At 36.2% G+C, this 27533-nt stretch overlaps 2 protein-coding genes and 1 long non-coding RNA gene across 13 annotated transcripts; 2 read left to right on the top strand and 1 right to left on the bottom strand.

The window, feature by feature from the left end:
- Positions 1-645: 645 nt before the first annotated feature.
- On the top strand, positions 646-18517 carry Asator (tau-tubulin kinase asator). Of its 6 annotated transcripts, XR_005016121.3 has the most exons (16): positions 764-902; positions 1276-1388; positions 4404-4902; positions 6438-6803; positions 6874-7263; positions 7325-7528; positions 7584-7652; positions 7724-8035; positions 8086-8895; positions 9118-9257; positions 12719-12863; positions 13070-13463; positions 13893-14513; positions 15958-16057; positions 16116-17907; positions 17964-18517. XR_005016121.3 is itself a non-coding variant. In XM_017088605.4 (15 exons), the coding sequence occupies exons 2-15, from the start codon at positions 1366-1368 to the stop codon at positions 16351-16353; spliced, it is 4311 nt and encodes a 1436-aa protein (XP_016944094.2). In that variant the 5' UTR covers positions 646-784; positions 1276-1365; the 3' UTR covers positions 16354-18517. The 6 variants fall into 6 exon arrangements, 5 of the variants coding, with proteins under 5 accessions (XP_016944094.2, XP_016944093.2, XP_065723430.2 ...); XM_017088605.4 differs by having other exon boundaries at positions 646-784; positions 16116-18517; XM_017088604.4 differs by having other exon boundaries at positions 16116-18517.
- Positions 17479-25347, bottom strand: LOC108020373 (uncharacterized). 6 transcript variants are annotated; one of them, XM_036822769.3, is made up of 5 exons: positions 20996-21448; positions 20540-20749; positions 20311-20484; positions 18616-18854; positions 17479-18550 (listed from the first exon to the last, which is right to left on the bottom strand). In XM_036822769.3, exons 2-4 carry the CDS (start codon positions 20672-20674, stop codon positions 18618-18620), a joined length of 546 nt encoding a protein of 181 aa, XP_036678664.1. In that variant the 5' UTR covers positions 20675-20749; positions 20996-21448; the 3' UTR covers positions 17479-18550; positions 18616-18617. The 6 variants fall into 6 exon arrangements, with proteins under 6 accessions (XP_036678664.1, XP_070853301.1, XP_070853303.1 ...); XM_070997200.1 differs by having other exon boundaries at positions 17479-18563; XM_070997202.1 differs by lacking the exon at positions 20996-21448 and adding an exon at positions 25232-25347 and having other exon boundaries at positions 17479-18854.
- LOC136117234 (uncharacterized) lies at positions 25327-26517 on the top strand. The gene is made up of 2 exons (XR_010654636.2): positions 25327-26060; positions 26120-26517. It is a non-coding gene; the product is annotated as an uncharacterized lncRNA (long non-coding RNA).
- Positions 26518-27533: the final 1016 nt, after the last annotated feature.

The following is a 27533-nucleotide window of genomic DNA, read 5'->3' on the forward strand; positions in this document are numbered from 1 at the left end:
CACTCGTTATGATCGGTCATCACTGCAGATGGTGCGCGTTCGCCACTACGTGGACTGCCGACCACAGTGATACCAATGAGCAGGAGACAATTCTCGAGAGCAGAAAAATATTTTAGAACAAAAGGTCTGACGCTGACACATAGAAAAAAAACAGCAACCTTGAAGGGAATTGGCTGAACAGTTGCAGACTAGTGCACAAGTTTTAAAGAAGTAAGGACGAGTAAAAATATTTTTTTTATTTATCGCTTCGATGTCGCGCCAGGCAATTAGAGTACGGACGAGAAAAGGCTCTAGTTTCTTTAGATTTCATATCAACAATTTTTATTGATATTTTATTTATCTGTTTCCCACAGAGGAGACCATAGGGGTAAATAGAAATTCGGAACGTCAATAGCTGCTGCAATTAATTGTCGGATTATAAAAACGTCAAGCAAAAGTTATTTCACAGAAGTTTGATAAAACTCAAATCACATTCAGTTCAAATCAAATCAAAATTTTTAAGTAGTAGTGGTATACTTTTTTTCCTGACTGTACATGAATACATATGGTGCAAAGAAATGCCGAAAGATTCAGTGAGAACTCTTCGGTGAAAGAAAATTTTCGTTTCGTCAAAGCTTTCGTAGACTATTTTAAAGATATTGCATAGGAAAATGTTTTATACATACTCGATCTCGATCTTTATAAATGCTAAATTTTAATCAACGCTTGTGAACGCTTTAATAAATTAATAATAATGTGAAGTGGGAGTGAAATCACGTTAATTCCTCAGTGATATTCGTTCAATGTTCGTGTTGAACTCCTCTATAATTAAATCTGAATTTAAAAATAGTCAAACAAATCACACGCTTGCCTACTTTACGTAAATAAACGAATTCATAAATAAAATAGATACGCAAAATGCAGTAAGCTATATAATGGAATATACATACATCGTTATTCGTTCGCTTTGCATGTACATATATACAAATTCGTTGAAGTATATGATACATTTTAAAGAGAGAATACTAACAGGGCCGATATGTTCATTGCATGAAATTACTCCCTAGGGCCAACAAATGAAGTACTTTTGTAATTAAAATTTAGAATATTAAATAATTACATCATTTACTCTTACAAAATTGAATGGAGCTGTTTTGAGTGAGCACTGTATTATATATTGTCACTTTTGAATGTGATCAAATGTATATGAAGTGTAAATACATATTTATTCTTTAAGGTGATAAAATATAGATACAAAGCAATAAAATGTTTAATTTCCTCCTCGCAATCTTTTAGCCCTGCAAAAACAGTGAAAACAGAGCACAAGTATCTGCAAAAAACTTTCCAAAATAAGCACGTTTAGGAACAACCCATACTGCAGTCAACATGCATTTACAGGATTACCTCAGGTATGTTATAAGTTTATTGCAGAAACCTACATATGTTGTACATTTCATTACATTTCGAAAAATTTATATTCGATCGCTTACCAGTAAGTTGTTATTCGATGGAAAGCGGACAAATCGAATAGGACACACAAAGAAAGGAGCATGCGCAATCCCCGCCTGGAAAAATGAGCTTATTCTTTGTCAGCTGGCTTTGAGTTCAATTAAAAGGGAACTTTACTTGCATGGAAAGCTTACAGAAGCTAACAAATCGATACTTGTATTTTATTTTACTGAAAATGCTTAAATATATAACAGCAAACAAGTCATAAATAGTTTAATGTTGCTGTAGTGTGCGAAAAATCAAGAAATCAAAGTGAAAGAAAAGCGACGACTATTTGTAATCCTGTTACACACCACCAACAAAAGGACTTCTTAGATAAAAAAGTTTATATCTTTAATGACACCGTAACAAATAAACTAAAGCCCATATTTGCTTGGTAGGTAAAAATGTTTTTAAAAAGAAGCTCCCATTTTATAGCAGCATAGTTTTAAGCAAGGCAAGAAAAGTATAAAATGAAAATGGGGCAAAACTTCAGATTTTTGTTGTACATATATGCATTTTTACCCACATATACTTTTCCTAACGTTAAAGTAACAGCTTATTATATTCCTTAACTTGGACTTTTAGATAAATCTACTGAAATAATGGCGAGTCAAGAACATGAACGTTATGGTTTTTAGGCATTTTATTTGGCTTGAATATTAAGCTGTCATAAAATGGGGATGTTTCTTTCTGAAGGGTGGAAGTAAGAAAATTACGTTCCTATGACACCGAAAACAATGGACGAAAATGAAAAGTGGAATTACTTTTTTTATAAACATTTACTAAATATTATGATTTACTCAAATAAATCGATCAATTTCAACACGCCCCTCCTTAATGACCGGCTAAAATTCAAACAACCGTTTTCGACATCATAGCTTTCGGTCAAAAAACGTCACAGACACTTTTTTTTAGTTTCTTTAAAATAACGTACAAATTGAGTTTTAAAAAATTTAGGTTTGGCCCCTACAAAAAAAAAGTTTTTTAATTTTAAAATATTCGCCAGTTTATAACCCACAATCGGTTTGGCTTATGGCCATGAGCACCTAGTAAGAGTGAGCGAGAAGCACTATTTGATCAGATACCCGTAACTTAGCTAAAGGGATCAAAGCGAGATTGTAAAGCGCCACCTACCCGCGATCCCGATGTATTATGTGGGCGTCAGACAGATTTAAGCGTTATGGGCGTTAGAGTGGGCGTGGCAAACTTTTTTGAATCATTCGATAGGTATTGACGAGACTAATACATTTCAGCTACAATTTTATTTTTTAGCATGAAAATTGTAGGCGCTACAGTTTTGGACGGGTTGTGGGCTTTAGAATGGGCGTGGCATGTTGGCGTAACAAACTTGCACTAAGAAAGCTAAGGAATCTAAATCTGAAACCTCAATTGTCTTTCTTTGATAGTTTCCGATATATCCGCGTCCATACTTACGTTTTTTTAAGTTTGAGGGCGTTATAGTGGGCGTGGGAAACTTTATAGTTTTGCGAAATCCCAAATTTGGAGCACTTATAGTTTTCGAGATCACAGCGTTCATACGGATGGACAGATAGACGGACATGGCTAGATTGACTCAGCTAGTGATCCAGATTAAGAATATATATACTTTATAAGGTCGAAAATGCTTTCTTCTACTTGTTACATACTTTCTGACGAATGTAGTATTTACTTTTACTCTACGAGCAACGGGTATAATAATGGGTCCAACTTATAACAAAAACCGATTGTGGGTGATAACCTGACGCATATATTCAATTAAATACCATTTTTTGTGAAAACAAATTTAAAAAAATTTTTTTCTTGCGAAATCCGTTTGTAAAAGAATGGCCCAAATATACTTTATGGGGTCGTGATCCTGAATATATATATATACTTTATAGGGTCGGAAAAGCTTCCTTCTACCTGTTACATACTTTTCACGAATCTAGTATACACTTTTATTCTACAAGTAACGGGTATATAAATGTAGTTTTAGGATCCATTAACAGCAGACTAATCTGTAATGCTACGATTCCGTAATTCCGATAGACTTAGTTGAATGTCATAGCTGCTAGTATTCAAAATTCATTAGTTAGCTTATAGACTTTAATCTTAGTTTATCCTTATATAAAAAAAAATTTAAAAATGGTGATAGAGGCAGTTTATTATCTGAAAAGTTACTGATGGCTGGCTCAGCAGGGTAATCACAGAAATGAAAGAAAATTTGTAGATGAAGGAAGTAGTTGAAAAGATTTGACGACTTACTTTTGGCCAACACTATGTTTAGAACTTCTTAAACGTAAAAAATACCATTTACCATACCAAATACCCCATTTCTTTGTTCGAGGCGTTCACACACAGTGGAGTTGATACGGTATGTTTATACCGATCAGCTGTTTTTGCTTCAGTGATTCTTTGCTGTGTACAGAGGTCTATTAAGGTGTGCATGACGATTAAGTTGAAACCATCGCGATAGGATCGATAGCTTTCGAAAAAAAACATTGGAAATGTCGAAATTGTTACTATCGATGGCTCGTCAGCTACAATTCATCGAAATTAGCATTTCGACGGAATGCCCTATATATTTTATGCTTGAAAACATCGATTGCTAGGTGCATATCTATGTTGTTGGCAATCCTATTGTGGCCGATTGATTCGATTTAGGAGTTAAATTAAAAATGAGATTGAACGCCACTTTTTGTTGTTACCCATTCGGCCACCTTCCAAACTGCCAAAATGTAACACTTGTATAAAAAACTGTTACCTTGCTGTGTTTAGAAGAGCCTACGAATGATAGTTACATGATACAGTACATTTAGGTGATGTTTTAAATAAGAGGTGGACACGATGCCTCATAAATCAGTAAGTCCAAACCATGTTAAAAAAAGATATGAGTTTGTGTGTACATATGTAAGAAAACGAGGATTTTCAATGCCATATCTCTTATTTTTCAGAAACGACGAAAATGCATCCTCGCCAGGCGATGGTAATCACAACCTTACATGTCAGCCTCCTTCCAACCAGGAGCAGTACATAAGTCTTAGCCGTGATTGCCAGAAGAATCTGTTTAGACTTCATCCACCGCCCCCATCGAAACCACCGCCGCTTGCGGGTGCCATCCTGCAATCCCGTCTTTTACAGCACATCAGCTCGGGCGCGAATGCAGCAGACGCGGAAGCACTAGAGGAGCACCGATACCCAAATGTCCTGCAGAGGTCGGCCACTTTGCCAGCGAAGCACAACCGCCTAGGGGTTCGCAGCCGCGTGACTTTCAAGGTGCCATCGTCTACAACCCCTGCACCTGATCCAGATCCAGATCCTGATCCAGCCCAAAATCAGGCCGCTGCTGCCGAAAGAGCCAGAATCGTGCTAGGTCCCAAGGAGAAGGAATCTTGCAAAATGACTTCCGAAGATTTGCTGCAGCCGGGGCATGTTGTAAAGGAACGTTGGAAGGTGTGTTTTTAATTTAATGCGTATGTATGTATGTAGTTGTGGTCAGAGCAAAAGCACTGCATATAGATATGGACTCAAGCAAAAGGTATACTAATTAAATGAGTTATTGTCAATTCAGTTGTAATTACTTTTTGGAGAAGGTTGAAATTAATGGACATTTCACATAGTAATATCTAAATACCTAAAGTATTTTATCAGGCTTGTATCAATTATACCCTGTATTCTGACTTGTTGCAATCCATAGGTCGCGATGTTGATGTTATAGTCACAACGAATGTGGTAAAGTTTTTAACAAAAAAGTTTTTTAGGTTGCGAAGTAACGTATTTTGTGTCTAAAAAATGCAATTATATAAAAAAACGACTACCTTATATCCGTTACTCAGCTTACCAATTTAGCTTCTGAGCCTTCGTTCCAACTTATTCTAGTCGACTTAGCGCTGAAGTGACTTCTGTGGCAGGCTGCATATCTTCGGTAACAATTTCAAAATAAATTCTATTTATACCCAGTACTCTTGATCAGGATCACCAGCCGAGTCAACCTAGCCATGCCCGTCTATCCTTATGAACGCTGAGATCTCGGAAACTATAAGAACTAGAATGGGATTTGGCATGCAGACTCTTGGTCTTCCTGCGCAGCGCAAGTTTGTTTCCGCAGGTTGCCACGCCCACAAACGACCATAGCACCAAAACCCGTTCAGCGCCCACAATATTTTGTAAAAATTTAAATGAGAGTTTAATCTTATTATCAATACCCATTTACAATCCAAAAATGCTTGAGAACCGACCAGTCATTTAAAAAAAAAACCAAATTCAATCGAGATTGCACATGTAGCAAATCAGATGTTTTTACTAATACGCCACCAAGCCGCTAGGGGCGCTATGTGTTAGTTGGTGTTATAGGCTTCGTGACGCCAGTTGCAAGCAAACATATCTCAATCCCTCTCGCACTCTTTTTAGCTGAATAACGGGTATCTAATAGCGAGGCCATCGACTATAGCGTTTTTCTTGTTTTAAATTATATTGGCAGAAATGCTTAAAATAAAAATAATGACCAAATCTTCCTTCGTTTCTATCTCCGTGAAAAAACTAAAACTTTTTTAAGTTTGGTTTTGGCTAACTAGCAAACCCAAAAAAAAAACTTTTCTCCGAATCCGTTTGTAGGTGCATATTTTCGCAAACACATTTAAAAATTCCAAGTCCAAGCCAATAAAATCTGCATGCATTTATTGATGAAAGTTTTTTTCTGTAGAACAATGTTATTAATAAGAAGTTTTTGTGAAAATAGTTTTGTTTATAAATAATAAATAAATTATTTGTTGTACTCTGTTGCCAAAAGTTTAAAACTTAAGGTACAGGGAGGAACCTGCCATAGTTGCTAAGACTTTCGGCTAAGACTTTCGTTGCTAAGACTTGTTCTTACAGGTTTACTTAATTCATAAATAAATATTTTTTTGATATGCATGATTTCTTCTATAATTAAAAAAAAATAGAAATACACAGAAACTACATTATAATATTTGTTTCCTACCGTGCAGGTGGTGCGTAAAATCGGTGGAGGCGGTTTTGGAGAAATTTACGAAGGACAAGACCTTATAACACGTGAACAAGTCGCACTTAAAGTAGAGTCCGCCCGCCAGCCTAAGCAGGTGCTTAAAATGGAAGTAGCCGTTCTAAAGAAATTACAGGGGAAGGAGCACGTATGTCGATTCATCGGATGTGGACGAAATGATCGATTTAACTATGTGGTAATGCAGCTTCAAGGAAAGAATTTAGCTGAGCTCCGCCGCGCTCAGCCGCGAGGCGCATTTTCGCTTAGTACAACACTTAGGTTAGGGTTACAAATTCTAAAGGCCATTGAATCCATACATTCTGTGGGATTCCTTCACCGTGATATTAAACCGGTAATATTTATTTTGTAATGATCCTGGAATTTGAAATATACTAGCTAGTTGACTCGCTTTTGCATTTTAGAGCAACTTTTCCGTGGGTCGATTGCCTTATAATTGTCGACGCGTCTATATGCTAGACTTTGGATTGGCGCGTCAGTATACCACAGGAACTGGAGAAGTGCGTTGTCCAAGAGCTGCAGCTGGATTTCGCGGCACCGTTCGCTATGCCTCTATAAATGCACACCGCAATAGGGAAATGGGACGGCACGACGATCTGTGGTCTCTGTTTTATATGCTCGTCGAATTCGTAAATGGACAACTGCCGTGGCGAAAGATAAAAGACAAGGAACAAGTTGGGTTGACGAAAGAAAAGTATGACCACAGAATACTGTTGAAACATTTGCCGTCAGATTTAAAGCAATTTCTAGAGCATATTCAATCTCTTACCTATGCAGATCGACCGGACTACGCGGTAAAACAAATACTAGCCGAATTTAAGATCTGATTAAAAATAAAATTTTTGACACTTATAGATGCTTATCGGGTTATTCGAGCGGTGTATGAAAAGACGCGGCGTCAAAGAGTCTGACCCATACGACTGGGAAAAAGTGGATTCTGCAACTATTGGCAATATAAGTACATCAGGCAATCCGCCCGTTCCTGCTAAAAACGATTACATTCACGGGAATATAACACAAATGACCGTAGCAGCATCTAACGCAAGCGGAACGGAATACGTATGTACTCATACTAATAATAATGTTTTGAATGAAATTGTAAATTCTCAAATAGGTGCGGAAGAGAGGTGATATCGAGACAGCTCATATTACAGCGACCGAGCCCTTACATATTAAAGATAAGGTAAGATCAGCAAATTAAACTTATTATGAAACCTACCTTCATGTAAATAAAAATGTTGTTCTTCATTAAAGGTTGATAGAAACTGCAACGCAACCACACTGGCACCGCAACCAAAAGCATCTGGAGAAGCCAACGTACAACATGGCTATACGGCAAATAATCAAAATATCACACCAAAAGGAATGATGCAGCAGCAGTCCCCGTTAGCTATGAATTCCCAAGCTGCAATATCTAATATGCAAAGTGCACCAATCAAGTCACCAATGGTTGGGATAGGAAGCCATGATGTGCAGGTTCATACAAAGAGCTCTCAACCACAAAACGGGGCTGTATCGTTTTCCACAACAAATCAAAACAATTCCGCGCCAGTATACGGCAATTCAGTAAGTTTAAAAAAATTCATCATTTTGGTTATTTCATAATTTATTTACAGTATCTACAATTGGAAGATAAAGCACCAACTAAGTTTTTACCAACAAAACCAAATGCGGAGTCCGAAAGTACAATTGACGTCGCTGCTAAGAGTGTATTTGAAGAGAAAATCGTCGATACAAATAACTCTGAAAGTGCTAATAAAGCTTTCCTTTGCGGGGAACAACAGCACCAAAAACCGCAACTGAAACAGCTAAATTCGCCAGATTCCGCCAACAAGCAAGTGCAGAAACCGGGAAACGTAACAAACGAAAAGGGCTCTGAAGTCAAACGGGCATCGGAGGAACAGAAGTCAACCTTTGGGCGTCTCCGTGTGCTTACAGCTCCTCCAATGAGTGTACATGATCTAACAACAGGGGGCCATAGCCAGCAAGGGACTGAATTTTCAACGAAACAAGAACAACAGCCCACAAGCTCCAATGCTGGTCCCGCCGCCGGGAACAGCTCGTCCTCAAAACTTGCCATCAATCAGCACTGTCAAATTTTTGGAATGACTGTAATGCCGCAAGTTAATCGTCGTTCGGCAACGTCTACCAATTTAAGACCATCTTCCTCTGGCGCAAACACAAATTCAGTTCAAAGAATCAATAGTGGGTCAACAGGTGGTGGAGGTGGAACTGGAAGCAACACCGCCAGAAGCAGTGTTGCAGGTGATCATTCGGTCACCCAATTTGCTTTAATAGACGACGAGAATGTCTCAGCATTACAACAGGTAACCAAAGGCGGAGCTCTTACGCTGGCTTCCCAGTGGAAGAGTCAGTTTGATGACTCAGAGGACACTACGGACAACGAATGGAACAGAGAACCACAGGTAAAATAACCCCTATTTAAAAAAGAAATCTAGCGCGCTTAAAATGTCTTCCTGTAGTCGCGATTAACCCTTTCGATAAATTTCATAAATATTAATAAAAGTATTTAAATTAATAATTGCAATCATGCGCAATTGTAAGCCAATTGTTGCCACATGTCTCAAAATGTATTAACGCAATTACAAGAATACATGAAAGTATACCACGTACATTTCACCTCGCAGTCGCAACCCAATTTGGAGCAGTTGATTAAACTGGATATTTCATTGCCCCTAAATGAAGCCAAACAATTTTGTCAAAATGTCGTCGCTGATACAGGCAAATCAACTAATACTCCTATCGAAGGGAAAGACAGGCCGAAAAGGTAAGTCCCATACCTATATACTTAAACTTTAAATTTTCGTGTCCACCTATAGTGCGCTGGATGACCGCTTTTTGTGGCATTAATTAATAAGTTATAAACAAAGCAACATTTAAAATTAAAAAATTAAAACATGTTTTTTAGTTGAGTGTTTAATATGATAGAAATTCTGTTTTGTCTCGAATATAAGTAGAGACAAAATGATTTTTTGTTTAAAATAACAGGTAGAAAGAAGCGTTTTCGAACCTGTTAAGTATCAGGCTCCCTCGCCGAGACGATCTAGTCATATCCATCTGAGATTTTAGAAACAATCATAGCTAAAAAGTTGGGACTAGGCTTTGTTTTTCAATAGTAATAAAAAACGCGAACACTAAAAATTGTAATGAGTCAATATGTATTCGAGAGTGAAATTATTTTGACTTTAATTTTTTGATCATTTCTACGGCAGCTAAAAAATTGTAATTAATCAATATGTATTCGAGAGAGTAAATTTATTTTGACATTAATTTTTTGATCATTTCTACGGCAGCTATAGTAGTCAAATTTTTATAAAATGTTATTTTTTTGTAATATTAAAAAAATATGTATTCCTAAGAGATCAATCCAAAACACCTCTTAACGAGGTAAAGGCACGTTACACAAAGTATTGGAACTTTTTGCCGAAACAGGAATGTATTTATTTTCAGTCCATTTTAACATATGAGGTGTCATTAGTTTTGAGTAAGAATACAAAAGACTGGTCCAACGTCCCCAACGAATCAAATTTTCGAAATTGTCTCCTTTACACTTTCACCGTTCTTTCTCCCAAACCAATTGATTTTTAAAGTCTTGGTGTCCAATCCTTTTAGTTTTTGCGATACCTTTCGATTTTGTATCACTTGTTACGATCGGAGCTTTACAGTAGATTTTAATTTATTGTGTATATATGTATGTATAGTAGTAGCCTCTCTATTGGTGCGCTTCGTTACTACGTGGACTGCCGTCCACAGTGATATAATGTCAAAAAACTCAAAATATTTAATTTAAAAAAATTTCTTTTCATCATTTTTCCTATCATTCTTAGAAGAGCTATAGGATACAGTAGTCCGATCCGGCTCCTACCGACTTGTATACTACCTGCAATAGAAAAAAGACTTGAAATGTTTCATCCCGATAGCGACTAGTTCGCTTAAAAACGGACGGACGAAAATGGCTAGATCGACTCGTCTAGTGATGCTGTTAGAGAATATATATATACTTTATGGGGTCGGAAACGTCTCCTTCACTGCGTTGCAAACTTCTAACTGAAATCATTATGCACTAAAAAACAAAAAGTTAAGATTTATTACCGGTTGTATCAAAAGTGGGCAGAATTTATCATAAAGTAGATTCAAACCAAGGAAGAGCGCTATAGTCGAGTACCTCGACTATCAGATACCCGTTACTCAGCTAATGGGACCAAAGGGAAATTGAGATATGACAGCAGCAAAGCGATATTGAAATGCGCCACCTACCCGCGATCTCAATATATGGGCGTTAGAGTGGGCGTGGCAAACTTTTTTTTTGTATCAATCGATAGGTATTGACGAGTCTAATACATATTAGTTACACAGGCTTGGGCGTTAGTGTGGGTAACAAACTTGCGCTCCGTAAAGGGCTACGGAATCTAAATCTGAAATCCCAATTCTCTATCTTTGATAGTTTCCGAGACATGCGCATACTTACGTTTTTTTGAAGTGCGCGGTTTGTGGACGTTGAAGTGGGCGTGGTTAAATTTTATCTGGGTCAATCGATAAGTATTGATGAGAACAAAACATTTCAGTGAACATTTTTATTCTAGCATTAAAATTGTAGGAGCCACCGTTTTGGGCGGCTTGTGTGCTTTAGAGTGGGCGTGGCACCCTGCTGAAACGAACTTCCGCTGCGCAAAAAGCTCAGGAATCTGCATGCCAAATCCCAATAGCCTAGCTCTTATAGTTTCCGACATATCAGCGTTCATACGGACAGACGGACATGGCTAGATTGACTCGGTTTTGACTATTGACTAAACACTTTATGGGGTCGGAAACGCTTCCTTCTGCCTGTTGCATACTTTCCGACGAATTTAACACACCCTTTTACTCTACGAGTAACAGTTATAACAACAAATAGAAGGTCTTTACTATACAGTTTTAGTTCAATATTAACAAGGGAAAACGCTACAGTCGAGTACCTCGACTATCAGATACCCGTTACTCAGCTAAATGGAGATATGCAAGCAGCAAAGCGAGATTAAAATGCGCCACCTACCGGCGGTATACAGATTTAAGCGTTATGGGCGTTAGAGTGGGCGTGGCAAATTTTTTTTTGGATCAATCGATAGGTATTGACGAGACCAATACATTTCAGTTAAAATTTTTTATCTAGCATGAAAATTGTGGGCGTCACAGGGTTTTGCGGTTTGTGGGCGTTAAAGTGGGCGTGGCAAACTTTTTTTTGGGTCAATCGATAGGTATTGATGAGAACATTACATTTCAGTTAAAATTTTCTATCTAGCATCAAAACTGTAGGAGCCACAGTTTTGGGCGGTTTGTGGGCGTTAGAGTGGGCGTGGCAGTCTACTGAAACAAACTTGCGCTGCGTAGGAAGCTCAGGAATCTGCACGCCAAATCTCAATAGCCTAGCTCCCATAGTTTCCGAGATCTCAGCGTTCATCCGGACAGACGGACAGACGGACATGGCTAGATCGACTCGGCTAGTGATCCTGATCAAGAATATATATACTTTATGGGGTCGGAAACGCTTCCTTCTGCCTGTTACATACTTTCCGACGAATCTAGTATACCCTTTTACTCTACGAGTAACGGGTATAAAAAGTCCACAACTTGAATTTGTGGTACTATTTTAAACCAATTAAATAAATAAATTAATACTTGTATTTCAAAAGTTTCAATTTAAAAGTTTGGGAAGAATTAATTTACTACTTACCTCATCGACGCCAAATCGGTACTTAATAATGTAGAATTAATGTAAAAACAATTGTTTTTTATAAGGTACAAAAAATTTATGCCGTGGACAACCACTAAGTAAATTCTGCCGGTAAACAGTAGATTTTTCTGAACATTTGCATTTCTCATTTCATAAGCTTTGTTTGTGAACAATCTAGTTCCATAAACATTTTCTTCAATTTTTGTGATCGAATACTTGTATGTATGTATATATGTATTTTGGGTGGGTGGATTGACCTTCCTCATCTGCAAAAAAATGCTGCGAAACGCGAAATATATCAGTCAATTTATTATTTTGACATTAATTATCCGATCGTTCCTATGGCAGCTATATATTGTCCATATACGCAAGTAAATAAAAATTTAACAAAATTGTAATATTTTTAAAAAAATTTTAATTTTTAAGAAATTGCACGGCTTTTAAAGGAACGATCTGCAAGAGAACGATCTTTTTCATTTAAAGTTCCATAAATATCATTTCTGATTTTTTCCTCATAGATATACACTAAACATAACTGGAATCGAGAATTATGAAGCGTTGAGAATCTCTATACCGCACTGTTGGTCTGAGCCTGCAATGGGTAATGTATTACGTAAAGACTTGGAACCACCGGCTGTGCAACAAGCTGCATTTGATGACACAGTAAGCATTTTTAATAAATAAAAGTAAATGGAGTAACGAAGTAATTCCGTTGAAACTTTACTGGAAGACATTTTAAGTGTTTTGATGTAAAATCCGCTAACCAATTAGTAGTTAAAAAACATGAAATTGATAAATACAATTTTGAATGTCGTTTATACTGCAAAAAACCAAGAGCGTGTAATAAATTGATTGATTTTATCTGTCAGGTATATCGCATGGATATAGCAAGGAATGTTTGTGTTCGAGAAACATATTCAGAGATCACTCCATTGGACAAAGCTAAGCCTACCACTTCCTTAGTTTCAAGGGGTGTCCCACCTTCCCCTTTTAAGGAGGACACCACGTTTCAGTTGAACACTTCAAATGATAGTCAAGCTAAATCGAAACATCGAAGCAGCCTTCCTAACGTGTCAGTTGCCGATATATTTGACGACCAACCGATTCAGTCGAATTCTGACGCAATGCTGGCAGAAGACGTCAATAAACCCTGGAAAGTACAGACAACGGCTAGCCAAAGAAGTAATTTGGCTTTAAGCTCAGCGGTCCAAGAAAAAAACGGTTGTATTAGTGGTCGACTAGAAATTCGTGTTATTCCAAAAGGTAATTATTGAAAACAACTAAGCTTGCCTTACCGTCCTAAAAATTCTGAACCGACAGAACAACAGTGCTTTTAATGCAGGCATATTAGCATTGAATTATCTTCTTATAATTTAATACTAGACTTTTATTGGTTCGTGCAAAAATAACAAAAATGTTATGTAGCATACGCTTTAACACAATGTTTTGCTTAGAATTTGATGTAAGAAACTACTTAACGTTGGCTACGCCCTTAAAATGCAGTACCGACTCTGAAAGATGCTTTAAGTCGTAACGTTGTTTTCTTTTAAATCGTGATGTCGTTTAGTGCTGAACTAAGGTGGTTTTCGTATGAACCATGTTTATATTTAAAAAAACGTTGAAGTATATAATTTATACAATTAGTTTTGGTATTAATAAGTAGTAACATATTTTGTACATTTCATTACATAGAAACCTCTCATCTGGACGATTCCGTTTACTATGATGCACTGGCAGCTATTAAAAATACTCCAACCGCAAATCAAGCCCCTGACCTTTCTGATAAAGCACCTATTTTCTGTGATGAAATAAAAGAAAATGCTGCAGTGATAGCTTCCCCATCAAGTACGGTCAACAAATTTACCAAACCAATCTACAAGGATACAACCGAATCTCGTATCGAAGCTTATTGCTGTAGCTTACATTCTTCTGGCGTCAATAACCTGAAGATAAATGGGAATAGTGAATCATGCAATGCGTTGAATGATCAACCAAATTGCCATGCAGGTGACTCCAAAACTCCGTTGACAGGAGGCAGCACTGACGGTTACAGGGAAACTGAGTCAGGATGTGATCTTCCACTATTAAATCCTAGCAAAATTCCAATACGGCAATCAAAATGTGCATCATGGGCGGGTGCTGATACTGCAATAAATTCATCTAAGGCACTTGAGTCCATAGACGCCCTTCCGGAAACCCCTTACAATCCCCAAATTGACACGCCAAATTCTGTAACGGATACTATACCTGGTCGCAAAAACACGTACTCCACTGGTTTAGAATATCCTCCTAATATAACGGATCTTACCCCAGGTTTGTCTTATTTTAAATGTTGGAGTTAGTTCTGTTAAACTCTATTATCGTATATTTGCCGTATCGTAGATTTGGTCGAAATATGACAATTTTGTATTAAACTATACACTTAATTTATGGGCTTTTTAACGGAGTTTTAAACGAAATGAGACTCACAAATATAAAGCTACGGGCATGATAATATCAGGTAGTAACATCGCCCTTTTTCTTTAACAGTTGGTTTTTGTAACTTATCTCCTGATTGATTATTCTTGACTTTAATCATCCTATTGCTTTAGTTTATTTATTTAGATTTATTTCCTTCTTTTTAGCCACCTAAGTTTCTTGATCGAGTTCGACGAGAGATTACAAATGTTACACAATGACATGTTTTTGATTGTATCAAAAGTTAAAAAGTTGCGCACAAAAAAATCTCCCATCGTGATCAATTAAAGCAAGAGAGAACGCTATAGTCGATGCCATCTATCCACTATATACTATCACATATCCGTTACTCAGTGTATTACTAAGTGTACTGGGAGCACTCGGGAGTGCGAGGGAGATAAAGATATACAAGTAGCAACGCGTCTGTTCCCAAGATTGTACACTTCATTTGGCCCGAATAGAACAGCTCGACATTGATAATCAAAATAAATCTCATTTGGATTTATTGAAAATATTTAAAAATGTGGGTGCTAAAGGGGATTTAGCGTTATGGGCGTTAGAGTGGGCGTGGAACCCTGCTGAATCAAACTTGCGTTACGCAAGAAGCTGAAGAATCGACATGCCAAGTCCTAACATTCTAGCTTTTATGGTTTCCGAGATCTCAGCGTTCATACGTACGGACAGACAGACGGAAAGACGGACATGGCTAGATCGACTCGGATAGTGATCCAGATCAAGAATATATTTGCTTTATAGGGTCGAATATGCTTCCTTCCACATGTTTCATACTTTCCGTTACTCTACGAGTAACGGGTATTAAAACTACAGGACTTACACAGGTAGTCTCGATGATTTGTTGCAAAAGTTAAGTTGCACTCTTCTGTATGCATATAATAGCATAGGTTATGTATATATATCACTTTTAAATCAATGAATCCTGCTATTCAAAAGTGATTTTATTTCAGTCTTTATTTCCAATTTTTATTGTAAAGGTTGACTTGTTTGTCAACTTTGCATTTCATGGTAAAATCTTATATGCCAGATATATAAAAATCTTACATGTACCGACAAGTTTAAAAATCAGATTAGATCTGCAAGCTAAACTTGCATATGATTTATACAATACTTATGCGACGAAGACCAGAAGAGAGCTAGTGAATCCCAATCGCAATTTGTCACTACGTGAACTGTAATCCTATGATATCCAGAATGAAATTTCATTACAATTCATATGGGCCAAATTACCACAAGAAATACTTTATTTCCCTATTACTTTTATTAAATTGTTTTATTTATTTAGGCTTACGTCGTCGGAGGGAATCTGCTGAAGGAAAGTATGTCACAGATCCAACGCAACTGCAATTAAAATTCCAAAGACCGCGATCACGAACTTCTAGCAGGTATATCCGTACATTTTTATTATATATTGCATTCTAATCACATTCACAAATTTTTTAGGACCCGTGGCATTCCCAATACAATGTTAGGAAATTTTGATGATAACGATACTATTACTAGCGCGGAAAAACATAGACTTATCGGGGCCCAAGTTGTTCAAATCGAAGAATCAAATAATGTACCAACGAGTAAATATTCCGCTGACCTACAACCTAAATGCAACATTTCACCACCACCGGGAGATCCAAAAATTGAAAACAGCGCGCGTCTTCGACGTTATAGGCATAACTTAGAATAATTAAATAACTTCAGGTCTGCAGCATACTAAATTGCGCTTCAGAACAGTGAATCATGGTGGTTAGGGTCTACAACTGTCCCTACTTATACTCCTAATTTGTATACAGCTGTTTGACAAACAAAACCAGTAGCAAGAACATCTTTAATATTTAAAGTTTGAACCAGTATTCTGCAACATATTGCCTTTGATTTCGGAACTAAAATATGAATTTTTGTTATCTATAGAAGAGGTCACTTTTATTTATACCCTTGACTCGTAGATTAAAAGGTTGTATTAGATTCGTGGGAAGGTATGCAACACGTAGAAGGTAGCGTTTCCAAACCTATAAAGTGTATATATTTTTGATCGGGATCAATAGTCGTCTGTCTGTCCGTCCGTATAAACGCCGAGAACTCGGAAACTGTAAAAGCTAGAAAGTTGTATTTTTTGACGAATTTGTTTCATTGAAACTAAAATTGAAATTGATTTTATTGATTGATTATTGCCAATCGCATTATTAATATAATAGTTATAACTTACTATGTTAAACATGCTTCGTTTTTTCTTTAAAGCACCCCCGAACTTACGAGTGTTCTGTTATAACAAAAGTCTTCTGTTCAACTGTCAATTCACAATCGTATTGATATGTATCTCATTGGTTAGATTGAGCAAAAATTTGGTTTTAAAGGCCTGAATTACAATTTTTCAATTTTAATATTCTTTAAGCCCAAGAATCTGCAAGTCAATTCCCAACAATCTAGCTCTTTTAGTTTCCGAGATTTCAGCGTTCATGTAGACAGACGCACATGGCTAGATCGACTCGGCAAGTGAATCAAAAACATATGTACTTTATGGGGTCGGAAACGCTTTCTTCTACCTGTTAACTTCTGTCCGACGAATCTAGTATACCCTTTTACTCTTCGAGTAACGGGTACAAAAAGTTAGTTGATGTCATTGTCTTCAAATATTGGTTTCTATTGTCAGTTAAGAATTCAATTCTCTTATAAAAATTGTACTACTACTAATTTGTTTTATAAAAAGTCTTATTTCAATTATTTTATTTATATAATTCCTTTAAAATAATAACCGAAAATGGAAGCGTTTTAGACCATATTATTTATATATTCTTGATGAGGATCTGCGATGTCTATTAGTATGATTTCGTTGATTTTTGCAAATAAGCGTACAACTTAAAGCCATCTTATTTTATTTTACCGACTCCCCCTTTCTCCTTTATTTGGATAAAGCAAAATCAAACTTCGAGAAGGTTCCCATATTTGTCATAAAAACGGGCACAAATACGGCAGATACAGACATCCCTAGATTGTCTCAATATTCTTGTTTCTTGTTATAATACAAATTGTGTTTTAAAATGGAGATTTTAAAAATAAAATCCATTTTCGTACAACAAATATTACTTGATATTAAAAAAAAAACAGAATATAATTTGGTTTTTGAAAGAATTTGTATGATAAAATATTTTATTTGTCAAATGGCTGTATCTTCAAACGATGGAGAAATAATTAAAACTTTACGTCATAAGAAATTGGTCTTGGCTTTATCTGAAGCTCCGCAGTAAGTTTGAGCTGGTGCCATTTATTTACTTTATTTAATCATATTAACATTTTTAGCCAGAACCATTATTTCGGTTCTTGGAATAATGTATGGCTCGATCAAAAAATGATGTATTCATAAAAATACAGGCTACTGCTTACAATTGGAAATTATATTTACCAATTAAGAATTACCATACAACAAATTTTGGAGGCCTCAACCGTTTTCTCTACTAGCTAAATATCATATGTAAAATTATAATTTATTATTCATAGAGTTAGGATACATTGTTGTAATCAAGTTCAAATAATCTAGTAATAGTGAATTTTCAGTTATTACTAATACTATCAATAATAGAGTTCTCGAACTGTTTTAATTTGTACTTTGTTATTTAGTTATATGTACATCAATTTGAAATGCTCCAGTTGTAATTTTAATTTCAGGGATGAGTGCACGTCTTGTTTGTCCCTAACCTTACGAAGTGCTTTCTATGAAACTAAGTTTTTAAACTTTTTTTAGTATACAAAATATGTTATAAAACCGTTATTAATTTATTGTATATATTACGCTATTATTGCAAATGTAATAGATAAAGCTAACCTCAATAAAGTGTAATAATTCTAATAAGTCTGCTTCGGCAAAGAACAACACAATTTATTTTATCCTGTCAAAACAAACTTTAAAAAGTACAACAAATTATTATATATTATTTTTTTATTCATGCATTACTTTTATTTGCCATTATTCCAGATGTTGTTCATTCCTTCAACTAAAACTTTTTGAGTTGGTCTATCTTTTTTGCTTCTATTGGTAAACGTTGGGCTGCAGCTTGGAGACCCTTTTATGGAAATATTTATAGGTTGGCAAAATAGGCAAAGACTCGGAGTGGGATTTTTAATGTTCACAATGGTTTCCTCAGAGCAGTTTCGAGCTTCCATTTGGACGTGCATTATCGCTTGAAGTGCTTGCTGTAAAAATAGAATTAAGTTAAAGAAGATATTCTAAAATTATAGAGAAGTATAGAAAGTGTATGGGATTGATACCTGTATATGTACAGTAAAATCAAGCTTTAGGATTGTTGCTTTAGGATTCTCTTCTAACCAAAAGTATTCTTCTTTGGTCTTACTGTTCTGTCAAATTTAACTTTTTATTGAATTTGCAACTCCAATTTCCATTTTAGTGAATATTTTACAATTTAAAGTTTATTTAAAAGAAAACACAGCGCCGCTTGCCAATAAATAAACAAAAGTGACCGGCGACATAAGTTACAACAATTGTAAATTCAGAGTTACAATGGTTTGTAGGAGTTATGAATCCAAATCCAAATGTAAATTCGTGAATTGTGGGTTAAACATACATAAAATATTTTTTTAATCTTAATTTTTTTTAACTGAAAATGACAATTGTATTTTAATTGTGTATAATATAAAAAGAAGAAAACGCAAACAAAATTAAGTTGGACCGGTAAGTACAACCGAAGATAAACATTTTTTAAGGTTTTTAGATGTAAAGTCCGTTTTCTTGATTTGGTTATTAATGCAAATATGTATGTTCTTCACAGGGTTAAACTGTAAAAAATGATAATATAAAAGCGATCCAAATGGGTGTGTTCATAAACGTATATATTAAAACGAACGAAAACGAACTTTTAATAGCAGATGCAAAGCAATTTCAGCGGAATCCACTGCTAAACCTACTATATTTTTACGGCGTTTACAGGAATGTTTCTCACTTGTAGAGTATATTGTATTCGAAAATGTATAACATGTGGAAGGAAACGCTTTCGACCCTAAAAAGTATATATATTCTTGATTAAGATCGCTAGCTGAGAGTTGGGATTAGGCATACAAATAACTGCACAGCACAAAGCCGATATGCCACGCCCAATTTAACGCGCATAACGCTCCGAAATTCAAATCGGACCATTTATATAAAATTTATGAGCAACTAAAGTTTTCACCGGTAAGTGGATCCAGTTCGGAAAACCGAAAGAGTAATCGTTAACCTTCTAAGCCCTATACCGAGTGAACGTGATAAAAAAGTCTTTTAAAAAATAAAACATTCTCGGAACCGTGTTTATTCAAGAAGGGTTTTTGGTTTTTTGGATTCGATACCTGTAATACTATAAGTCGAATTGCTGGTTATTAAAAAAGATTTTCGTGTTGCCAAACAAAAGATTAAAAATAAACACTTTTTTGTTTAATCCGATTCAAATTTTCTAAAATCCAATAAAATGCCAGTAAATCGGTTTTTCTAAAATCCAATAAAATGTCAATAAATCGGTTTTTTTTAAACAAAGTTGAAATACCAAACATAAACAAAAAAAGTTATAATAAGACTTTTCTTTTATATAAAAAAGACGCCGAAATCTAGCTAACCCTTTAGGGGGTTATATGCATACTATTTAATTTAAGCTTTTCTTACCTTTAGTTTGCCAATTTCAGTACGGAGAATTATAATTTTAGTCTCGCCCTTGACTAAAGTTTCTCTTATGTTATAGATTTCGTTTTGAAGACTGAGTATGGAATCATCGAAGCTGTTTAATGTATTAGTTTCGTTAACAACCCTTGACCGCAGACATAATGACGTTTTTCGTATCTGTGTTGAAAATAAAATTGGGCATAAAATCTATGAAAATCAGATTAGCCCTCACCTGATTCTTTAGGCTAGTGTCAATGTGAATTGTTGATGTCTTACGAATCAAGTCACGTGAATCCTTAAAGTTGGTGGGTCCTAAGATACCACTTTCAGCAAAAAAGTGTTTTGCCTTATCCATACTCGAATTCATGTTCAAATTTTACCAGTATTGTGTCTTTATAAATCATATAGCGATTATTTTAATTGAAAATACCTAAATTATAATCTGAAAACAATTGAAAGTTTTTTTCGTTCTAAGATGGTATTTTATTAGCAAAGTAAAAATTAAATATGCTTGTTGCATGGTGTGCTTATTATTAGTTACACTCCAGTAGTACATGAGTGGTATACACTTGTAAAAGAGATGTAAATGGACCTCCATTAAATTATAATTATACAAATATCGGGCGTTCTCTACAAAACCAGCTACCCAGAACTAATTTTTCGTTCTACATTTTTCTTAATTTCGTACCTGAAAGCGCACTTTAAAAGAAACATAAGAGGTGTGATTTGGGTTATCGCATATAGGTTTGCCGTCACGTCATATATATGTTACTGACATCTGTGCAAAGGCACAGTTGTTTAAGTTCAAAACGTAAAATTTCGGACTTTTTCTTCTTATCTCCACTTGTATCCACCCAATCAATATATCAGAGCTTAACTTTGCAACTCAGACCAATTCGATTGGATAAGTAACGGTAGCGCTGGAGCTTGACAAGGATGAACAACTTGAATTTTGCACAACGAAAATCGGCTGTACTCATCGAAAAAACTGGAAAAAAATACGTTTAAAAAATCATAATGTGTTCCAACTTAAGTATACTTCCCATCCAATAAAGCCTGCTGGGTACGGCCAAAAAACAGGGAAATTTGAATTTATGGCGGATTTTTTAAGCTCGGGTTTTCAACTTTAACTTTAATTCTTATCCCAGGCGGTGACATGTAAACTAAAATTAGTGGTGTTGGAAATAAGTTTAAAAAAAGGTAAATTGGATATTTATCGCTAAAAATAAAAAAAAAAGAACTTTAAAAAATGTATTAAAAATTATATACATTTTTAGGGTTCGGTTAATTTTTTATAAGTAACATCCATTTTGGTAATTCATTCTTTTAAAATAGCTGACCTTGAAAAAGGATGATTTCTATAATAGGTACGGCATTTTTGAAATTAAATTTGTTTTTAAAATTTTTTTGCTTTTAAATAACAAATTTACCTATGTCCCGACTGTTATCATAACTCATTTTAGTTTACATGTTTAAAAAAAGGGATACGTGCATCTCGCTCGAGTATACATAGATGGGTATTAATAACAAAAACAATATTTAAATTTTTACTATATATTAAAAAATATGGTCGCAAAAAAGTGGGCGTTGCACTTACTCCCAAAATTGTAGTTCTAATAGTTTCCAAGATCTCAGAGAACAGACGCCCATAGCTAGAGAAATTGTTCTTTCCAACTTAGAAAAAATCGCCCATAATCGTAAAAAATCACCTAAGGGTCTAACGCCTGCGCATTGTACATATGTTATTGAAGCTTATAGGCGCAAGTGTGGGTTGTTTTAATATTAATATTAGTTAATAAATATTCACGAAAAATAATGCACAAATGACTAGAAAGGAGTCAGATTATTTGAAAAAAACATATAATCTTAGAACTCAAGAGAACAAAATCGGAATAGACTTTTCACGGCGCCTCACGTGATATTGGCGCAACTAGTAGAGTGGTTCGACTCCGCGCGAGAACAAAATGCTCTTCTCAAAATAGTAAGTTTATTTGTACATTGGTTTCAGTTATTATTTCAGTTTCAATTTTAAAACACAAAATCGACGTGATTAAGTAAAGGAGAGCGAAGTAAGTAGACAAAGAGAATCCAATAAGAACCATATACATCAACTGCAGGAGCATAATCCACAAACAACCAGAACAACTCCGAATCCAAATTATATTTTTTTTTTAAATAAAAAATATAAGACTAGACTAAAGAATATGTACGCAGGCGGCGACATTTTGGAAAGACAAGGCTCACACGTATAGAAATCTAATTTAAGAGTGCCGACACTCTGCAACTCTGCAGACACTGCGCTACCAAAATGTCAATATTCAATCTTTGACTTATTCGTCGATTCTTGAAATATGTTTTTTTCATATATTTTTTTATTGTGATTGATCAAATCATTGATATTTATTATTTAGTAGCAGTTATCAACGACATTCAACACAAAAAATCGATTGAAACATGGATTGAGTATTATAAATAAATAAAATATTGATTAATTCAACGCATGTTTCAATTAATTGTTTAAAATAACAGCCCGATTGTACAGAAAAACAAGGAAGAACGCTATAGTCGAGTACCCGTTACTCAGCTAAAGGGACCAAAGGGAAATGGAGATATGCAAGCAGCAAAGCGAGATTAAAATGCGCCACATACCGGCGGTAGACAGATTTAAGCGTTATGGGCGTTAGAGTGGGCGTGGCAAACTTTTTTGTTGATCAATCGAAAGGTATTGACGAGACCAATACATTTCAGTTAAAATTTTTTATCTAGCATGAAAATTGTGGGCGTCACAGGTTTGGACGGTTTGTGGGCGTTAAAGGGGGCGTGGCCAACTTTTTTTTGGGTCAATCGAAAGGTATTGATGAGAACAATACACTTCAGTTTTTATTCTAGCATTAAAACTGTAGGAGCCACAGTTTTGGGCGGTTTGTGGGCGTTAGAGTGGGCGTGGCACTTTGCTGAAACAAACTTGCGCTGCGTAAGAAGCTCAGGAATCTGCACGCCAAATCTCAATAGCCCAGCTCTTATAGTTTCCGAGATCACAGCGTTCATCCGGACGGACAGACAGACGGACAGACGGTCATGGCTAGATCGACTCGGCTAGTGATCCTGATCAAGAATATATATACTTTATGGGGTCGGAAACGCTTCCTTCTGCCTGTTACATATTTTCCGACGAATCTAGTATACCCCTTTACTCTACGAGTAACGGGTATAAAAAGTTACTTCCATTCGGAGTTGGACTCCCCACACCACATACATCGCTTTGTTACGGTGCTCTAGTCAAATGCGACATTTAGTCCTTTTTGTAGCAGCCCAGTCGTAAGTTCGGGAACGCGTTTCATAAAAATAGTTCTAGGTCGCATTTTTATACACAAATCGGAACGCATGAAAATTTTTCAAGGCAAATGTGCTATGTGCTATGCGCATTGCATTGCGATGCTTTCTAGGTGTGTTTAAATATGATGCACCCTGGTTCATTTAGCTGAGAATATAAATAACAACAAGGAAGTTAACTTCGGCAAGCCGAAGTTTGTATACCCTTTCAGTAATAATTATTAAAATTAAAAATGCAAAATATGATATTCCCAATAGTATAAGATAATATGTCAAAAAACACCGAAGCTATAATTTGTTTATATAATATAGTCGTCCGATTTTGATAAAATTAAATACGAAATTCAGAACTAATTTAAAAATGTAATTTCCAAGCGTATGAGGTTATATGTTAAAAAACACCGAAGCTATAATTTGTTTTATATTATTTTCCCACCAATTTTGCGACCGTTCCTATGGCAGCTATATTATATAGTCGTCCGATTTTGATAAAATTAAATTCGAAATTCAGAACTAATTAAAAAATGTTATTTCCAAGCGTAGGAGGTTATAGGTTAAAAAACACCAAAGATATAATTTTTCTTAATTTTTTTCCCGATTATTCCTATGGGAGCTATAAGATATAGTTGTCCGATCCGGCTGTTTCCGGCTTATATACTACTTGCGAAAAAAATAAGTCTTTTAAGAAAGTTTCAGCCCGATAGCTTTAAAACTGAGAGACTAGTTTGCGTAGAAGCGGACGGACAGACGGACATGGCTAGATCGACTCGTCTAGTCAAGCTGATCAAGAATATATATACTTTATGGGGTCGGAAACGTCTCCTTCACTGCGTTGCAAACTTCTGACTAAAATCATAGTACCCTCCGCAAGGGTATAATTTAGTAGACTTTTTTAAGCCTAAACACCCTTTCCCGACCCTTTACGAACTTTAAATTTTTGGGTAGTTTGAAAATTTGACTATTAATTTTTACAAGCCCTTTAAAAGTTAACATTATTTTGAAAAAGTATGAAAATGTTTTTGTTGTTTATTATACAAGATTTTTTTAAATATACCTTAAAAGGAAGGCAAACGCTATCAGCTTTTATTTCCAACCTTTAAATCAGTGCACGTAAGATTGATACTGTTAGAGCTCGCTGTACATATGTATGTATGTACATACAAAAGTCACGAGGCAATAAGGTATCGATTAAGAAACATTTGATCACAAATTCATTTTTATCTTACTTTCTTAGAATTGAACTCAACTATAAATTTCAAAAGCAGCTATCGACCGGGAATTCTTAATGCATAAAAATTAGTTTGTCTAACAAACAAATTTACAAGGAATAAAAATAATAGGCAACATAACAGAATAGATATGTGTTTACAGAAAATTATGCAATACATGTAGAAAACAGTCAATGTACTCATGCTGCGGATAATAGTTGAAAATACACATTTTTTTTATCGTATCAATATTTGTTCACGCCAAAATAAAAGTACGTATGTACAACCATATTTACATATATGTGTTTACAAAATACAATTAGTCCGTTTAGTTTCATTGGTGGAATTATACATTTAATTCATTCGTTTAAGATTAAACATACGCAACGAACGCAATATTTGTAAAATAGTGAAAAACAATAGCTAAACTGACTAAAAAATACAACAAAAAGGTATGTAAATTTGTCAGCTAACATTTGACATACAAATATTACATATTTATTTTAAAGTGACCGTATGTTGATTTGGACGTAATGAAAAACATATTAAAGGCATTTATTATGGTGTATACATTTCTTACGATAATATAACGTTTATATTATACCCTCTTTCGATCCACCATCAATTTAATGCCTATTTACATCAGTAAGCCAGCTATAGAAGAGAGCCAGAGGCAATAGGCGGAAAACGCTTTTCGTTAGCGCCTTTTTCACCTTAAAGCCTAGTACTCAGATCGACGAAAACCGCGAGCTAACCATAGGAGTGAGCGAGATGCAAATACCCGGCTAAAGTTTTTCGTCGGGTCTGTTTTTCAGCGCGGTACTCAAATGAGCTAAGGAAATACCAGAAAAAATACCAGATTTCGCGAGTGAATTTTCGATGAACGCCGTTAGCCGCGGTCTAAGGAATAAGAAATTTAATCTTTGGCGGTGTTCGTGCAAAGGCGATGTGGAAACCAAAATTTAAAAATGGATGGAAAACCCCAAAATCGGATACAGGGTGTTAGAGTAGATGAAATAGGACGCCAAATCCAAGCTTATGCCCTTTATTGTGGGATTTCTCCGCCAGGAAGCAATTCCACAAAAAGGGCAAATTCGCAAATAGTTGAAGTGCTGGAGGAGATGCACTAGAGAATCCCAGTGGGAAGGAACATGCCGAGTAGGACTTCGATCTCTACATGGACATCCTGCCGGGCGCGTCCTCACAAAGAAAGTAAGATCTGGCCAAAATAATTTGGTTGCGTTGTACTAATAGAAGTATCTTTTTAGCAGAACCACCAGTAATACAATCTCCGACGACCTCTCCATTAGGACTTCGGACACCACCACCACCAGCTACTTGGCAGCTTAAGCGGAGCTGGAGGACCCGCTGGCTTCTATAAGGAGGAGGAAAATAGGGCGCCCGCTAAGGAACAGTTGAAGAAGCCATAGCCAGCCACTGCCAGGATGCTGGGCGGCTTCCTGCAGCATCAGCGGATCAACCCCGTTCTCCCACTTCCTCAAGGTCCAATATGCCTATTGGGACTCGGAGCTGTACTGCGGTGGAGGGGGAAAGATTTCGAAGCATCCGTGGGACGAGAAGGAAGCTTTAAACTACTAATTTACATAAATTCAAACATTCGTTGAACATTCCATTTATTTTTATTTAAATTTCTTTGTGTACCAACAGACTCCTTCTTTTTAAATTTCTCCATTTGATTTGTCTTCCGTTTGGCAACAACCCCAGCTGCTTGACAGTAAGAACATGCTACATGCATTGCGGGTGAACTTTGAAAACTTCGGTCACACTACAAAGAATAAGAATTTTCGACTAGTAAAACTCTTAGCCGATCTGAAACCATGAGCTAACCATAGGAGTGAGCGAGAGGCAAACAGGCGGCAAAAGGTTTTCGTCGGGTCTGTTTTTCAGCGCGGTACTCAGATAAGCTAAGGAAATACCAGAAAAAATACCAAATTTCGCGAGTGAATTTTCGATGAACGCCGTTAGCCGCGGCCCAAAGAATAAGAAATATAATCTTTGGCGGTGTTCGTGCAGAAGCGGTGGGGAATTTAAAAATTAAATATGGAAGAAATCCACCAAAAACGGCTAAAGGAGGTCAGTGCAGATGAAAAAGGACGCATAATCTAAGCTGTTGCCCATTATTGTGGGACTGGACCGACAGAAAGCAATACCACAACGGGGCAAATCCGCGGAGTAGTTGGAGCTCTGGAGAGTCCCAGCGGTAAGGAACATAGGACATCGCTCGATCTCCGACGAGCTCTCCATTGAGGACTCCACCTCCACCAGATACTTGACAGCTAAAGCGGAGATGGAGGACGCGCCGGCTTCTATAGGGAGGAGAAAATAAGGTCGCCCGCTAAGGGACAGCTGGAGGAGCCATCACCAGCCATTATTGGCCAGCCTGTTGGGACTCGGAGCTGGACAACAAATGGCGCGGGAAAGATGGCGAAGCACCAGTGGGACGAGAAGGAAGCCTTAAACTTATAATTTACATAAGTAAAAAAAATTCGTTGAACATTTCCTTTATTTTTATTTTAAATTGCTCCAATTGATTAGTTTTCCGTTTGGAGACAAGCCCAGCTGCTTGACAGTAAGACCATGCCACATGCATTGCGGGTGAACTTTGAAAACTTCGGTCACACTACAACGTGTGAAACTCTTAGCCGATCTGAGTACTAGGCTGCG

Source organism: Drosophila suzukii, chromosome 4 (genome assembly GCF_043229965.1).
Source record: "Drosophila suzukii chromosome 4, CBGP_Dsuzu_IsoJpt1.0, whole genome shotgun sequence".
Classification (NCBI taxonomy): domain Eukaryota; kingdom Metazoa; phylum Arthropoda; class Insecta; order Diptera; family Drosophilidae; genus Drosophila; species Drosophila suzukii.

Coding starts and splice junctions, on each gene's coding strand:
- LOC108020373 (XM_070997202.1), bottom strand. CDS start 20,674: ATGAATTCGAGTATGGATAAGGCAAAACACTTTTTTGCTGAAAGTGGT. Junction 20,485..20,539: donor ACACTAGCCTAAAGAATCAG/GTGAGGGCTAAT, acceptor TTTTCAACACAG/ATACGAAAAACGTCATTATG. Junction 18,855..20,310: donor CTGAAATTGGCAAACTAAAG/GTAAGAAAAGCT, acceptor CTATTTTTACAG/CAAGCACTTCAAGCGATAAT.
- Asator (XM_017088605.4), top strand. CDS start 1,366: ATGCATTTACAGGATTACCTCAG. Junction 8,036..8,085: donor CGCCAGTATACGGCAATTCA/GTAAGTTTAAAA, acceptor ATTTATTTACAG/TATCTACAATTGGAAGATAA. Junction 13,464..13,892: donor AATTCGTGTTATTCCAAAAG/GTAATTATTGAA, acceptor TTCATTACATAG/AAACCTCTCATCTGGACGAT.